The sequence below is a fragment of the Scyliorhinus torazame genome, chromosome 19, assembly GCF_047496885.1.
Source record: "Scyliorhinus torazame isolate Kashiwa2021f chromosome 19, sScyTor2.1, whole genome shotgun sequence".
NCBI classification, from domain to species: domain Eukaryota; kingdom Metazoa; phylum Chordata; class Chondrichthyes; order Carcharhiniformes; family Scyliorhinidae; genus Scyliorhinus; species Scyliorhinus torazame.
Genome location: NC_092725.1, coordinates 81532384 through 81549519, shown reverse-complemented (window position 1 = coordinate 81549519; position 17136 = coordinate 81532384). Strand labels below are relative to the sequence as shown.

At 51.7% G+C, this 17136-nt stretch overlaps 1 protein-coding gene across 1 annotated transcript in view; it reads left to right on the top strand.

The window, feature by feature from the left end:
* The window catches only part of dcp1b (decapping mRNA 1B), a 260055-nt gene that overhangs the window by 26645 nt on the left and 216274 nt on the right, over nucleotides 1-17136 (top strand). The window contains exon 2 of the mRNA XM_072484612.1: nucleotides 4394-4434. Within this exon, the coding sequence (XP_072340713.1) occupies nucleotides 4394-4434 (41 nt within the window). The remainder of the gene's footprint in view (nucleotides 1-4393; nucleotides 4435-17136) is intronic.

Below are 17136 nucleotides of genomic sequence, written 5' to 3'. Positions count from 1 at the left end.
ATTTGACAGAGTTGAGAAAACAGGATGATGGGGAAGATAGTTTTTGGCCACCTGGACACTGTTGAGTCTATCATAGTTGTTTTTGCAGGTGTTTTGCCTGCATGCTTGTGGAATTGGCTTCAAGAATAATACTTGAGTTTGTCCTCCTATTAAATCAGGAGGATTCTGCGGAGGCATTACTGATGGAATTTCTCTAGTGCTCGTGTGTCGCTGGTGCACTGTCTGGGTCCCACTTTGGCAACTTCTCTGTATACATGGACATTTGTTGATTTATGTCAGCATTTGTTGTTATGGACTCACTGCTATAGTTTGCAGAAGGCTGAATTAGCATTGCTGATGCGGTGATGAGACTTTGAGAACTGACTGCCCCTCCCCTGCCACTGTCTGAAACAGATTATTTTCAACCGTGGCATTCTAAAAGCCCCCATGCTGAGATTCTCACCCCATATCTTCTCTAAATATGATGTCCCAGTCTGCGTCCTCTCAAAACTTTATTCCATTCTCTCAGTTTCTCTGTTTCTGTGGCATCAATTCTGATGAACCATACCAATGCTTCTTGTATTCCTTGTGTCTCAACTGAGGATCCCTCTCTACCGTGGTTTACAGTGCCCTCAACCGTGGCCATCTCATTTCTTGACTTCTGCTCTCACTGCTTCCCTTTCCTCCCAAGCAGTGATAGCACCTGCCCTGTCCTTGTCTTTCACCCAATCAGCTTCCACATTGAATAGTCATCGTCCATCATTTCTGCCAGCTCCACCACGATGCCATATCCAAACATATCCTTCCCTTCTCAGTATTCTGAAGGGCTATTCCCTTCCTGGCATGTGGTCCACTTTGCCTTCCTTTTCCACTGCACATTTTTGTGCAAGTTCAATGCTTGCCCTTTTAGTTCCTCCTTTTACACCATCAAGGGCCGCATTTATTCCATCCATGTGAAAGAACAATTTAGTTTCAATTTATTCTAACATATTCACTGCTAACAATGTGGTCGGTCTCCTTTAGACTGGGGAGGACAAACGTAAATTGGGTGACCAATTAGTGGGAGACCTGCATTCAATTGGTCTGCATAATCCTGAGCTTCTGGTTGCTTGACCTTTGTTCTCAAGCACACTGTTCTAGTGAAACTCAACAGATGTTCAACAAACATTTTCCCATTCTAATGAAGAGTTATTGTGTCAACACAGTAACTTCTTTTCTCACCACAGATTGTGCCTAACCTGCTGAGTATTTAGACTGTAAGATGTAGGGGCAGAAGTAGGCCATTCAGCCCATCAAGTCTGCTCCACTGTCAATGAGATCATGACTGCTTTGCGAATCCGAGATTCCATCTTATCCCCGTAACCTTTGATTCCCTTATTGATTAAAAATGTCTATCTCAGTCTTGAATATACTTGATGCGGAAATGCCGGCGTTGGACTGGGGTGAGCATTGTAAGAAGTCTTACAACACCAGGTTAAAGTCCAACAGGTTTGTTTCAAACCACTAGCTTTCAGAGCGCTGCTCCTTCCTCAGTGCTCTAGAGCTGTGCTCTGAAAGCTAGTGATTTGAAACAAACCTGTTGGATTTTAACCTGGTGTTGGAAGACTTCTTATTGAATATACTTGATGACACAGCCTCTACAGCCCTTTGTGATAAATAATTCCACAGATTCACTACCCTCTTAAAGAATAAATTGCTACTTATCTCTGTTTTAAATGGTCTACCCTTTACTCTTGAGATTATGCTCTCTGATCCCAGACTCTCTCACAAGGGGAAACAAACTCTCAGATCTATCCTGTCAAGCCCTCTGAGAAACCTATGTATCTTAATCAAGCCACCTCTTGTTCTTTTAAACTTCAGTGACTACATGTCCAATTTACTCAACCTCTCCTCATAAGAAAACCCCTTCATACCCACGATCAACCTAGTGAACCTGGACTGCCTCTAATGCCAGTATATCTTCCCTAAAATAAGGGGACCAAAGTTGTATTCCAGGTATGGTCTAACCAATGCCTTGTACAGTTTTAGCAAGACTTTCCTATTTTTATACTTCATTCCCTTTGAAATAAAGGCCAACATTGCATTTGCTTTTATTTCAAAAGAGTACCCAATTCATTTTTTCCAATTAAGGGTCAATTTAGAATCTCCAATCCACCTACCCTGCACATGTTTGGGTTGTGGGGGCGAAACCCACGCAAACATGGGGAGAAAGTGTAAACTCGATGTCGTGTTGGGTGTTCTGATGCACAAATGATCCAACACGGCTGTAGATGGTACAACTCTGTTTTATTGTCTAATCAACGATAACAACTAACTACTGGCTTGGGTACGTGCTTCACCAGCTAACCTGTGGACCCAGCCCTATCACTATCTTAGTGAGGCACTCAGCACATGGTCTATGTCTGAGGGGCACGCTGTGAGTTCTGTGCTCTGAGCTATCTCCTGGTAGAATGAGCGGGAACTGTGGTTCCCTGTTTTATAGTGCGTATGCTCTCACTGGTGATTGGCTGCGATGTTGTGTGTGTGCTGGTTGGTCCAACTGCCTGTCCATCAGTGTGTGTGTGTGTGATTGCACCATGATATGCTGATGTGGATATCATGACGCAGAACCGGGAGCGAACCTGGGAACTCGGCGCCGTGAGGCAGCAGTCCTACATTTGCCTTCCCTATTAACTACTGAACTTGCATGCTAACGTTTTTGTGATTTATGCCCAAAGACCCCAAATCCTTCTGTGCTGCAGCTTTCTATAGCCTTTCTCCATTTAAATAATATTCTGCTCCTTTATTCTTTCCGTCAAAGTGCATAACCTTTGCAGCACTTTGTTTTAATCAGAGATCTCCAGCAGCAGTATTTTTTTGTTTTCGTTAATTTGTGACAATCTGGTTAAGAGAATGCATAAAATACTACAATTCTTAAAGGCTGTGACCAGATGATAAAATTAGTTTGTTTGTGTAGAGATCTCAGTTTGGATAGTGACAAGCTTCAAAAAGTGTTGCTGAAAACTTTGATTACAATTAATTGGTCAGGAACCTGATAAGACTTATTGCAAGCAAGATTTTTATTAGTAATAGCTCTTTTCTCCATGTTGTACCTTGCACCATGTCAGTTTCTATTGTTTATTGGAGTATTGCAATGGTCAGTTTGCGATTATAGTGTAATGCAGGAGAAATAGGCATTTTGTGTTTCTTCCAGATAATATAGCATGTATCATTGAGAATTCAATATTTGCTCGGGTGATAACATTTTTGTTAAGTTTGTGTGGTTTGTTTTATGGAGTGATGGTCCTTAGTGCTAAATGCGTTAAGCATGAAATTGTGCTAATATATGTACTGAGTGAAGAACTAAATTATGGTATTCTTCCAGTCATTTAAAATGAAAAGACGGTGGCGCAGTGGGTTAGCATTGTGGCTTCATGGCGCCGAGGTCCCAGGTTCGATCCCGGCTCTGGGTCACTGACCGTGTAGAGCTTGCACATTCTCCCCGTGTTTGCGTGGGTTTCGCCCCATAACCCAAAAATGTGCAAGCTAGGTGGATTGGGTATGCTAAATTGCCCCTTAATTGGAAAAAATGAATTGGGTACTCTAAATTTATTTTTAAAAATGAAATATTATTGCTTAAGGCTATTACTTTGAGGAATGTAGGTTTATTCTTATTTCTTTGGTGTACATAATACCAAAACAAAATACAAGGGACGATGGTATAAGATAAAAGGGGATGCTAAAGATGGGACTAGAAATCCCCCCCACCTTACATGCTACCATTTCATCAACAGATCTTATTTGGTAGAATTTTACTGTTCCCAATCTTTTAGATTAAAACGACAATCTTGGTTTTAACAAGGCTGCGTTATGTCCTGTGTGTCTGCATAATTTGCAGTATTGAAAATCAAATTAACTCTTTCGGGTAGTTTTCACTTTGCAAAACAATTTAGTTGGCATTGCATATACTGAAGTACAAATGTATGCCATAAAAAAAAATACTTCCAATTACAAACTTTCAAATCAGTCTTTAAAAAAAAATCTTAATTTAAAAAAAAACTATTTCCCAATTTGAAAAGATGGATGGATGGATGTCCTACTTCCAGATCCTAAATCCATTTATGTTCTGCTGTCTTTTGTTCTTCTACTTTTCTGTCATAAGTTGTTTAATATGAAATATGGGATGTAATTGTCTTTTGGCATTCAATATATTTGTTCTATCCCCTTGGTGGCCTGAATCCAGGTTTCTCCGTATGCCAGGAGTTTCAGCGCACCAGTACAGAGATCTCAGTTTTTCAAAATATAATGCCACATTTTAATTTTTAATTTGTCACGTAATTTCATTTATACTGTGTTTCCGCTAATTTCCTGTACCATACAATGCATGACTTTCATAGATATTAAAGGTTGTATGAATTTTCCTTTTTAATCACAGGAGAAGACGGACGTCGAAGGGACCTTATTTGTTTATGCAAGGTATGGACAATCAGTAGGACATAATTTTGTTTACATGTGATCGTTCAATTTTTTAAATGTACTAAATGTCCACATTATTTGACCTTGCATGCCTCAGTATTTGTGCCCAGAGCATAAACCAATTGCATGGTTTAAATTGTGAAATTTTGGGTGTTGGTGTTGAATTGTGCACACAAATACAATATACCCAAATCTCTCAAATAAGTGGAGAGGGATAGTTAGGAGTGGGGAGGAACACGTTGACATTCCGCCATACGTGAGGGATCCGGGGCCAGTTATGGGGGACATAAAATACATTGTGAAGAAATTTGGCTCCTTCTCTGGATCAAGAGAAATTTAGGGAAGAGTGAGTATTTCGTGGTCAACACTTCGGGGAGGGGAGCCGGTCTAAGGGGATAACCTTTCTGCCTGGCAGGGGCAAATGTTCTGTGTTTGCGGGTCCAGGTGGCGCGGGATTGGGCGCAGCTTCGTAAAGTGAATTTTACCAGCCTAGTGGGTAGGGTTAAGGCTAAGCTGCAATGGTGGGGCAGCCTCCCATTGTCCTTAGCGGGCCGGGTGCAATCCATCAAAATGAACATCTTACCACGATTCTTGTTCTTAATTCAATGTCTTCCAGTATTTTTCATTTTTCAGGGGATTGAGTACCTTATATCGCATTTCATATGGGCAGGGTATACCCCAACAAATTCAAAGAGGGTTCTTGCAGAGGGATAGTCAGTCAGGGGGGAAATGGCGCTGTCAAATTTGATGTTTTATTACTGGGCTGCAATGCGAGGTCTACCTTGGTTGTGTAGAGGGTCCAGTTTGGGGGCGCTGGTGATGGCATCTCCACCATTTGTTTCGGCAAAATATTTGTCAAATCTAGCGGTTGTCTCCACTTTACAAATATGGAGGCATCTCCATCAACATTTCAAGTTGGGGTCAGTTTCAAGGTTGGCCCCCATTGATAGGAACCTCCTGTTCGAGCCAAAGGAGTTAGATGCCCCATTTGGAGGGTGGAAGGGGAAACGGATGGAGAGTGAGTGATTTATTCCTGGAGGGGTGGTTTGCAAGCCTGGAGGAGTAAAAGAGAAAGTCGGGGTCGGATGCGTTTAGGTACCTCCAGGACAAAATTTTTTTCACCGGAAGTTCCCAACGTTTCTGGTGGTGTCGCCATCAAACTTACTGGATAGGATTTTATCCTGTGCGGGGTTGGAAGAGAGTAGTACGTCTGGTGGACACGGATGGATTTTGGAGGAAGATCTGGTCTCAGTGGAACGGTGAAGGCCAAATGAGGGGAGAAACTGGGGCCTATATTGGAGGAGGTGATGTGGAGTGAGGCCCTCCGGACGCCACGTCATCCTGTGCCAGGCTAAGCCTGATCCAGCTCAATGCAATATTCAGAGTGCACTTTACTAAGACCAGAATGAGTCATTTCTCTGCAGGGGTTGAGGATAGGTGCGAGCGCTGTTTAAGAGGGCCCGCAAATCATACACACATATTCTGGCCCTGTCCCAAGCTTGTGGGTTTTTTGAATTACTTTTTTCAGCACCATATCGGTGATTCTAAGCATTGAGCTGGAGCCCTGTCCTTTAGTATCTATCTCTATCTGGGTCAGCCGGAGCTGCGGACGGGGTGGAGGGCAGGGCCACCTATTGCTTCAGCGTGGCTGGGTGACTTTTATGAAAAATCTTTATAATCTCTTTTTTCACATTCATCCAAATTTATACCCACCAATAAACAAACAACGGTAACAAATACAACGGCAATCCCCTGGCCAACAATCTCTTCCTCCCGCCAACCCTCAAACAACCCTCAAAATATGAATCAGGAATCCACCATCACCCCATACATAGTCATCAACAACATACAAATCCTGGTTCACGTCTCACATGCGCCACCTTCAATACCCCTCCAGTTTTGGACAGGACCAAAACATATGAATGTGATTTGCGGGCGGGCCCCTCCCACAGCATTCACAAACATCCTCTACCCCTCTACCCCCTCAAAGAGTCGGCTCATCCTCGTCTTTGTGAGGTGTGCCCTACACACCACCTTCAACTGTATCAGCCCTAACCTCGCGTACGACGTTGAGGCATTTGCCCTCCAGAGCACTTCACACCACAACTCCTCCACCATGCCCGCCCCCAACTCTTCCTCCCATCTTAATCCCCTCCAGCGATGTCTTCTCTCCCAGAATTGCCGACACCATCCTCCTCCATTACCCGTTGTCAGCACCTCCTCCAACAGCGTGGGGCCGGCACCACTGGAAAGTTCTGTATCTCCTTCTCTGCAAAATCTCGGACCTGCATATAAGTAATACATTTCCCCCTGCCCCAACCCATATTCTGCTCCCAGCTCCTCCAATCCTGCAAATCGGCCCCCCAGTAACAAATCCTTAAGCGCCCTGTCTCCCTTCTCCTCCCATCCCGCTTCCCTGGCTCAAATCTATGATTCCCCAAATCGGCATTTCCCTTGACCCCAGTGCCAGATGTGCTCGCGTGCGCGAGGCAGAGAGAGGGGGGGTGCGCATGAGGTACAGAGAGGGCGGGGTGTGCGCGTGAGGTAGAGGAGGGGGTGTGTGTGTGTGAGATAGAGAGATGGGGGCGCGTGTGAGGTAGAGAGAGGAGGGGGGCGCGTGTGCGAGGTAGAGGAGGGGGGGGGGCGCGCGTGCGAGGTAGAGAGGGGCGCGCTTGCGAGGTAGAGAGGGGGGCCCGCGCGTGCGTGAGGTAGAGAGGGGGGGTTGCACGCGTGCGCGAGGTAGAGAGGCGGGGTGCGTACGGGAGGTAGAGGGGGGGTGCGCCGCTGGAGGTGGGGGGGGTGCAGGCGGGAGGCAGAGAGAAGTGGGAGCATGCGGGAGGTGGGGAGGCGCATGCGTACGACGTAGAGAGAGAGGGGCGCGTGCGAGGTAGAGAGAGGGGGCGGCGGCGCGCGCGAGTCAGGGGTCACGCGCGCGATGTAGAGAGAGGGGGCATGTGTGTGCACGCGAGGTAGAGGGGGGGGCGCGTGCGTATGCGCGCGCGATGTAGAGTGGGGGCGCGCGCGCGATGTAGAGTGGGGGGCGCGCGCGCGATGTAGAGTGGGGGGCGCGCGCGCGCGCGATGTAGAGTGGGGGCGCGCGCGCGCGCGATGTAGAGTGGGGGGCGCGCGCGATGTAGAGTGGGGGGCGCGCGCGATGTAGAGTGGGGGGCGCGCGCGATGTAGAGTGGGGGGCGCGCGCCGCGCGCGCTGTAGATGTAGAGTGGGGGGCGCGCGCGCGATGTAGAGTGGGGGGGCGCGCGCTGCGCGCGATGTAGAGTGGGGGGCGCGCGCGCGCGCGATGTAGAGTGGGGGGCGCGCGCGCGCGATGTAGAGTGGGGGGCACGCGCGCGCGCGATGTAGAGTGGGGGCGCGCGCCGCGCGCGATGTAGAGTGGGGGGCGCGCGCGGCGCGCGATGTAGAGTGGGGGGCGCGCGCGCGCGATGTAGAGTGGGGGGCGCGCGCGCGCGATGTAGAGTGGGGGGGCGCGCGCGCGCGCGATGTAGAGTGGGGGGCGCGCGCGCGCGCGCGATGTAGAGTGGGGGGCGCGCGCGCGCGCGCGATGTAGAGTGGGGGGGCGCGCGCGCGCGCGATGTAGAGTGGGGGGCGCGCGCGCGCGCGATGTAGAGTGGGGGGCGCGCGCGCGCGCGATGTAGAGTGGGGGGCGCGCGCGCGCGCGCGATGTAGAGTGGGGGGCGCATGCGCGCGCGCGCGATGTAGAGTGGGGGGCGCGCGCTGCGCGCGCGATGTAGAGTGGGGGGCGCGCGCGCGCGCGATGTAGAGTGGGGGGGCGCGCGCAGCGCGCGATGTAGAGTGGGGGGGCGCGCGCCGCGCGCGATGTAGAGTGGGGGGCGCGCGCGCGCGCGATGTAGAGTGGGGGGCGCGCGCGATGTAGAGTGGGGGGCGCGCGCGATGTAGAGTGGGGGGCGCGCGCGATGTAGAGTGGGGGGCGCGCGCGATGTAGAGTGGGGGGCGCGCGCGATGTAGAGTGGGGGGCGCGCGCGATGTAGAGTGGGGGGCGCGCGCGATGTAGAGTGGGGGGGCGCGCGCGATGTAGAGTGGGGGGGCGCGCGCGATGTAGAGTGGGGGGCGCGCGCGATGTAGAGTGGGGGGGCGCGCGCGATGTAGAGTGGGGGGCGCGCGCGATGTAGAGTGGGGGGCGCGCGCGATGTAGAGTGGGGGGCGCGCGCGATGTAGAGTGGGGGGGCTGCGCGCGATGTAGAGTGGGGGGCGCGCGCGATGTAGAGTGGGGGGCGCGCGCGCGCGCGCGATGTAGAGTGGGGGGCGCGCGCGCGCGCCGATGTAGAGTGGGGGGGCGCGCGCTGCGCGCGATGTAGAGTGGGGGGCGCGCGCTCGCGCGCGATGTAGAGTGGGGGGGGGCGCTGCGCGCGCGCGATGTAGAGTGGGGGGGGCGCGCGCGCGCGATGTGGAGTGGGGGGCGCGCTCGCGCGCGATGTGGAGTGGGGGGAGCCCGCGCGATGTGGAGTGGGGGGGGAGCGCGCGCGATGTGGAGTGGGGGGAGCGGCGCCCGCGCGATGTGGAGTGGGGGGGGGGGCGCCCGCGCGATGTGGAGTGGGGGGGGCGGCGCCCGCGCGATGTGGAGTGGGGGGGGGCGGCGCCCCGCGCGATGTGGAGTGGGGGGGGCGCCCGCGCGATGTGGAGTGGGGGGGGGCGCCCGCGCGATGTGGAGTGGGGGGGGGGCGCCCGCGCGATGTGGAGTGGGGGGGGGGCGCCCCGCGCGATGTGGAGTGGGGGGGGGGGCGCCCGCGCGATGTGGAGTGGGGGGGGGGGGGGGCGGCGCCCGCGCGATGTGGAGTGGGGGGGGGGGCGCCCGCGCGATGTGGAGTGGGGGGGGGCGCCCGCGCGATGTAGAGTGGGGGGGGGGGGCGCCCGCGCGATGTAGAGTGGGGGGGGGGGCGCCCGCGCGATGTAGAGTGGGGGGGGGCGCCCGCGCGATGTAGAGTGGGGGGGAGGGCGCCCGCGCGATGTAGAGTGGGGGGGAGGGCCCGCGCGATGTAGAGTGGGGGGGGGGGGGGCGCCCGCGCGATGTAGAGTGGGGGGGGGGGGGGCGCCCGCGCGATGTAGAGTGGGGGGGGGGCGCCCCGCGCGATGTAGAGTGGGGGGGGGGCGCCCGCGCGATGTAGAGTGGGGGGGGGCGCCCGCGCGATGTAGAGTGGGGGGGGGGGGGCGCCCGCGTGATGTAGAATGGGGGGGCGCCCGCGCCATGTAGAGTGGGGGGGGGCGCCCGCGCGATGTAGTGTGGGGGGGGGCGCCCGCCGATGTAGAGTGGGGGGGGGGGGGGGGGGGGGGGGGGGTGCGCGCGCAGTGCGCGCGCGATGTAGAGTGGGGGGGTGCGCGCGAGGTAGAGGGGTGAGGGGGGCGTGCGCGAGAGGTACAAGCGGGCGCACGCGATGTAGAGTGGGGGGGGGGCGCCCCGCGCGATGTAGAGTGGGGGGGGGGGCGCCCGCGCGATGTAGAGTGGGGGGGGGCGCCCCGCGCGATGTAGAGTGGGGGGGGGCGTGCGCGCGAGGTAGAGGGGTGGGGGGGGCGTGCGCGCGAGGGGGGCGCGCGCGATGTAGAGTGGGGGAGCGCGCGCGTGCGAGGTAGAGTGGGGGGGGGAGGACGCGCGCGAGGCAGAGTGGGGGGAGGGGAGGTGCACGTGAAGTAGAGGGTGGCGTGCACGCGAGGTAGAGGGGAGGGGGTTGCACACGTGCGCCATGTAGATGGGGGGGGCGCGCGCGCGCGAGGGCGGTAGAAAGAGGGGGCGCTCACGAGGGCGAGAGAGGTGAGGCGAGCGCGCGAGATAGAGAGGGGGGGGCACGCGCGTGCGAGGTAGAGAGAGGGGGGCACGCGCGCACGAGGTAGGGCGAGCACGCGCGCGAGGTAGAGTGGGGGGGGGGGCGCACACGCGCGAGGTAGAGTGGGGGGCGTGCGCGCGAGGTAGAGGCCGTGCGCGAGTTGAGGGGGAGGCGGCACGCGCGTGAGGTAGATGGGGGTGCATGCGCGCGAAGTAGGAGGGGGGGTGCACGCACGCGAGGTAGAGAGAGGGGGCGTGTGCGCGGGAGGGGTAGAGAAGGGAGGGCACGAAAGGTAGACAGAGGGGCGCGCGCACGCGGGAGAGGTGGAGAGGGGCGTGCGTGTGAGAGATATAGAGAGAGGGGCGCGTGAGAAGGGTAGATAGGGGCGCGTGGACGATAGAGAGAGAGTGGCACGCGCGACAGGTAGAGAGAGGGGCGCGCGCGACAGGTAGAGAGAGGGGCGCGCGCGACAGGTAGAGAGAGGGGCGCGCGCGCGACAGGTAGAGAGAGACGGGCGCGCGTGCGACAGGTTGAGAGAGGCGTGTGCACGAGGGGTAGAGAGAGAGGCGCGTGCGTGAGAGTTAGAGAGAGAGGCTCATGCGCGAGAGGTAGGGAGAGATAGTGGGCGAGATTCTCCACTCCCGCGCCGGTTGGGAGAATCGCCTGGGCCGCTAAAATTTCCCCGAAACGCCGGTCCGACGCCCTCCCGCGATTCTCCCAAGCGGCGGGAACGGCCCCGTCGAGTTCCGCGGGCCGCAGACCGGAGAATCGCCGGAGACACCCAAAATGGCGATTCTCCGGCACCCCCGTTATTCTCAGGCCCGAACGGGCCGAGCGGCCTGGCCAAAACGGTGGGTTCCCCCCCGGCGCCGTCCACACCTGGCCGCTGCCGTCGGGAACAGCGCGGGAACGCTGGGGGGGGCGGCCTGTGGGGGGGGGGGGGACCTCAAATGTGGGATGGCCCGCGATCGGTGCCCACCGATCGTCGGGCCGTCCTCTCTGAAGGAGGACCTCCTTCCTTCCGCGGCCCCGCAAGATCCGTCCGCCATCTTCTTGTGGGGCGGACTCGGAGAGGACAGCAACTACGCATGCGCGGGTGACGCCAGTTATGCGGCGCCGGCCGCGTCATGTATGCGGCGCCGCCTTTACGCGGCGACAACGCCTGGCGCGTGTAGATGACGCGGCCCCGCTCCTAGCCCATTATCAGGCCCTGAATCGGTCGAGATAGGGGCCGTTTTGCACCGTCGTGAACCTCGATGGCGTTCACGACGGCGTGGGTACTTCGGCGCGGGAGTGGAGAATCCCGCCCCGTGAGAGAGCGAAAGGTACAGAGAGAGTGGGCACGTGCAACCGAGAGGTCAAGAGAGATGAGTTTGTGTCTGATACGAAAATGTCCAGCAACACTCCTCCCATTCACAATTGAATCAAAGGAGCAGAATCACTCCTCCCTTTAAATTTGATGAAAAATTAAGACTTAAGTACTTAAATAAAATATCTTTCTAATTATTATAAATGTACACAAAGAAAATACTTCTATGTATTAGGTTTTTTTGTATGTTTGCATCTATTGCACAAAAACAATCAATTTTTTGTGGTTTAACTTTCCAACACAGTAAGAATGCTGCTCAGGGATTTTGTTAGTACCATTGGGAGGTTACAAGGGTCCTGTGGCCGTAGAAGTTTGGGAAGTCCTGCTCTAAAATAAAATATATTAATGGCTTACATACAATAAATCCTTATTGTCTGTTTAGATATTTAGATCAAATGAATTACAAAAATTATCGACTCTGCTCCATTCTTTTTGCTGAGAAGAATGGTTCTTTACAGCTAGGCTGAAGTTTTATGATGTCAGGTTTTGCAGAAGATGATGGCTTGGGTGTTGGAGAGGTGATGACAGGAACTGTCGCAGTTGACCAGCATTATTCTTCTGAAATTTATAGCACTTCTGGCGCTTGCACATGCACAGTTATAAACATAAATCCAGAAGTTGCTCTCGATGATAATGTTTCTCCGTATGGTGTGTTGAAGTCCGTAGGAAAGTAGCAAGCATAACCTTAGGAAAGTTCCTCCGGAAAGTAGCAAGCATAACCTTTGGAAAGTAGCAAGCATAACCTCACTATTTAAGAAAGGAGAAAAAAGGAAGTGGGAAACTATAGGCCAGTTCATAGAACATCTGTAGTACACAGAGCTAGAATCTATTATTCGAGATAATGGAACAAAATAAAAAAGGGTTGTAGATGAATTCGCCCTCCGAAAGCACGTGAAAAAATGATGTTGGGTGACAAATGCGATAAAAGTTGCTCCTAGACATGGGAGACAGATCAAGGATGATGCACACGCGTGCCTAGCTCCTTCTGCACACATGTGATGTAGCAGTGCTGGCAGCTTCCACGAGCCCGAGCTCAAATTGGGAAGGTGTGTCACACTACTTTGACGGCTACCAGCGTGTGTGTGTAAAATTCCCCATCACATCTGGAAGGGAACTCTTTCAAAGCTGTCATCCCCATCACTTACAAACTGTTAATCTTGGACAAGTATCGTTCAAATTCTTTAAATCACTTACTTAACTTATCCATATATTTGTTGTGGTTTTGTTCCTAAATTTATCACTACCCTTAGTTATGGTGTTGCTGAGGATTAATTTGCATTTGCAATGTAATATGGTTATAAAGTAGTTTCCATTTTTCAATTATTTAAACCAGTGTGGTCCATATTGCCTTGAGTAAATTTGAAACAAGATTTCCACCTGCAAAATGCAACACCACAATGACTGGTATTAGCTCAGTTTTGAGCTTCATCTTGCGCTGTAACTGATGTCAGAATCACCTTGTGCTGACTCTAGTGTGCAGAGTGAATGCAGCCGTTGTTTGGGGGTGGACGGGGGTCAATACTGAAGAGTAATTGGCTCCTCAGTCCAGAGTTCAAAAGACGATGGGCGGGATTGTCCGATCGCCGGAGGTGAAATCGCGATCGGCCGGAGAATCCCCGCTTACACCGGAATCGGGTGCAGTGCCATTTTTGCAATGCTCCACCCTCTCAAAAATGGCGTTCTTTGGGAGTACGCCACACGCCGTATGTACGGCTTCAGGACGTCATCCGAGGCGTTCCCCTGATGCGCCGCCCCGATGGGCCGAGTCCCTGATGGCGTGGGACACGTGTGCTCACTCCGTTCGGGAGCCTCGCGTGGCGGCTGAGGACTGAATCCAGCGCCGCCACAGTTGCCGGGGGGGGGGGGAGCGGGCTGTGGTGGAGCTGGGGGCACTGGTGGGAGGTGGTCTGGGAGTGGCGAGGCTGGCTACAAGGGGTCAGTTTCTGGCAGGCCGGGTCCGCCCGCAGCCGGTGCCATGTGGCATGGACGCTGCAGGCTGCCGCCGTGTGCATGTGCGGCCACGGACCTGGGCATTCTGCGGCTGTATCCTGTTGCGCGCCAGCTAGCCCCCCAACGGACGGATGATCAGTGCGGGGGCAGTGCCGACTTTCTGGCCCTAAGACCAGACGGTCCTGCGGACATAGCCGCAGGATTGGAGAATCCAGCCCATGGTTTCTCAAACCTTTCCAGCCACAGAACACCTTGTGACCTCCCAAAAGCATCAGGGAACCCCAAACACTCTTATCATGTCGGCGATGTGTTTTAGCCCCCTTCGAAGGCCCCATTCACATGAATTCCCTGTCAAATTATCCCATGTCACTCCTGCCAAGGCCCCCCCCTTAACTGAATTGCATGCTCCTCCAACCATGCCCCCTTTCCCCAACCAGCCCCCCCTCAAAACCAAGGCCCCCCCTCTCAAAGCCCCTCTTCACATAGCATTTAGTTTATTTGCCAGGATTTACTGTTCTAAAAAATACCTTCTCAGATATGGTTGACACTACCAAGGCAACAATTTATTTTACTAAGTGACAGCCACATAGACTTCTCCTCCACTTACTCAGCAGCTAGTATGCCCAGCAACAGAAAGGAATTCAAGAGACTGGTCACTCTGCGCATTATAGAATTTACAGTGCAGAAGGAGGCTATTTGGCCCTTTGAGACTGCACCGGCTCTTGGAAAGAGCACCTACTTAAGCCCACATCTCCACCCCATCCCTGTAACCCAACCTAACATTTTTTTTGGACACTAAGGGCAATTTATCTTGGCCAATCCACCTAACCTGCACATCTTTGGACTGTGGGAGGAAACCGGAGCACCCGGAGGAAACCCACGCAGACACGGGGAAAATGTGCAGACTCTGCACAGGCAGTAACCCAAGCCAGGAATTGAACCTGGGACCCTGGAGCTGTGAAGCAACTGTGCTAACCACTGTGCTGCCCACAAATTGGCTGAGGTAGCAAGGTGGCAGAGTAGTTATAATTCCTGTCTCACAGTGCCAGAGACCCAACTTCAGTTCCAGCCTTGGGTGACTGTGTGGAGTTTGCACGTTCTCCTTGTGTCAGCGTGGGTTTTTTCCAGATGCTTCGGCTTCCTCCCACAGTCCAGGTTAGGTGGATTGGCCCTTAGTGTCCAGAAAATGTGCAGGTTTGGATGAGTTGGTGCAGATCTGATGGGCCAAATGGCCTCCTGCACTACAGGGATTCTACGATTCTAATGTCTGGCTACTGATAGACTGCCTTGTGAGAGGCTGGGCTTTGATTTGTCAGTTAGATTTTTTGTTCTTTACACTTGAATCTTTGCTTCTTCAACTGACTTGCGCATGCATTTTAGTTTGTGTGCTTTTTGGGTGGGATTTTTTAAAAAAGCTACCTTTTTGTCACGTGGCTGCCAGAGCTTCCGCTGAACCAGTGGAGGCCTCCTGCAGAACCCTCTGGTTCCGTGGACCCCAGTTTGGGAACCCCTGTGATAAGCCATTGAAATACGTGGGTATCAGGGAACACAACCTGGATGGTGAATTTGATATTAGTTCAGTTCATGATGGGGAGCAGTAGCAGAGTGGTCACATTACACGGCTAATAATCTAAGGACCTGAATTAATGATCAGGAGATGGGACTTTCCTTCCCACAGGGGGATTTAAATTCAGTTAATTAACCTGAATTGTTGCAAAAAGAAAAATCTGATTCACCAATGTTCTTAGGGAAAAATAATCCTTACCTGGCTTGGCCCACTTGTGATTCCAAGCTGACGTCAATGTGGTTGACTCCTAACTGCCCTCTGTAATGGCCTAATAAGGAAGTGGCTCACCAGCAGCTTCTCGAGGATAATTTGGGATAGGCAGTACGACATGATTTTATACATGTTGAACATATTATTTGAAGCTGATTGATTATTTGAATCTGATTGATCCATGGCCTGTCATTGGATGAGCTATATATATTTATTGAGTATTTCAGTTTGGTTTTCATGCTATCGTTTCTATCTAAAGAAGAAAACCCAAAATTTACCACAAATACAAAGAAACTAATGTCAATGTGACTGCTTCACTAATTAATGGAGGTAATAAGATTGAAAGAAGAAGCCTTTGAAAATCAAAGAGAAGTGTGCAAATTAGGACTGAAATGAGGAAAAACTCAAGGGGTTATTGGAATTTTCTACCTGGATACACATTCTTCGAGTATATTCAATAGCGAGGTCGATAAATGTTTTGATACAATGTGATTCAGGAGGAATTGAGGTAGATGTTCAGTCATGATCTTGTTAAATAGCAGAATTTATTATTCTCCAGGAGAAAGCAAGTTGGTGAAGGATTGAACTGGAGCCGACCTTTTACATCCTTTTATAGTTATTTGCAGAGTTGCAAATTACACGTAAATGTCTGTCCTACAGCTTCAGCCAGTAGCTAATTATAGGGATTCAAGTGAATAACTAGTTAATTAAAATTAATCCATTTAATTTCACTCCATGCAATTAAACTGAATTAGATGGATTATTGATCTACTCTGGAGTCGAGGATAAAAGGGCAGACAGGAAAGTGAAGTTAAGAGCACAATGAGATTAGTTCTGATTTTATTGAATGGTGGAAGAGGTTGGATGGGGCAAAAGAGCCTCATGCTGCTATCTTTTTAATCAATTAATAGAAAACGCATGAAGGGTTAAATAGTTTCTTCCAGCTTTAAAAGCAAATATGACAAGAAATGTTGGAAATGCTTGATGGCCCGACTTCAGTCCAGGGTCATCGACCTGGAACAACCGTAACTCTTTCTCTTCACTGATGGTGCCTGACCTGGTGGGTGTTTAAAGCATTTTCTGTTTTTATTTCATATTTCAAAATTCTGCAGTATTTTGGCTTGTGTATTCGAGTCTTATTTCTTTTATGTTTTATTGAAATATAATGGGATTGGACTTGCAGGAAATGTAACAGTGTGTTCATGGAACACATAGCCAACAAGTTGATGGAAATAAGAGAGACACCACGGTTGCGTAAATTTTGAATTTGATCATGAATTTATGGCATTCTGCAGGTTGCTTTACATGAATAACATCCTGCTCTTAGCCTACTTTCATTTTTCAGAATTAAACTCACCACAAATTAAAGCCTGATAATTAACATGAGTGCATTTTTGGCAATATGGCAATCATTTAACATGGTGCTAATTGACCTGTGGCCCACAATTAAAGGGTTTAAAATTGTGCAATCTCATTCTTTCATGCAGCTCATTGTTCAAGATTTAATTTTTACTTTTTTCTATTTATCATTTTTTTCCTTTAGTTAAATAATTAATTCCTATTCTCATTAACATTTTGTAGCTGATTTGACTCTCAGTTCACCTATTTGCATTCGCCTTCTCAATTGATCTGGTTTTTTTCTTGATCCCTAAATGTAATTAATTATGGGTATACATTGTTGGTTCCCCTGAGGTCCCAGCCCTGTTGTCCTCGCCGTGCTGTTACCAGTTTTCACTTCGAGCAAATTATGATGCAAAATGTTTTTTGAGCTGAAGGATGAAGAAATCATTTAAGTAACATGAGCATGAGAT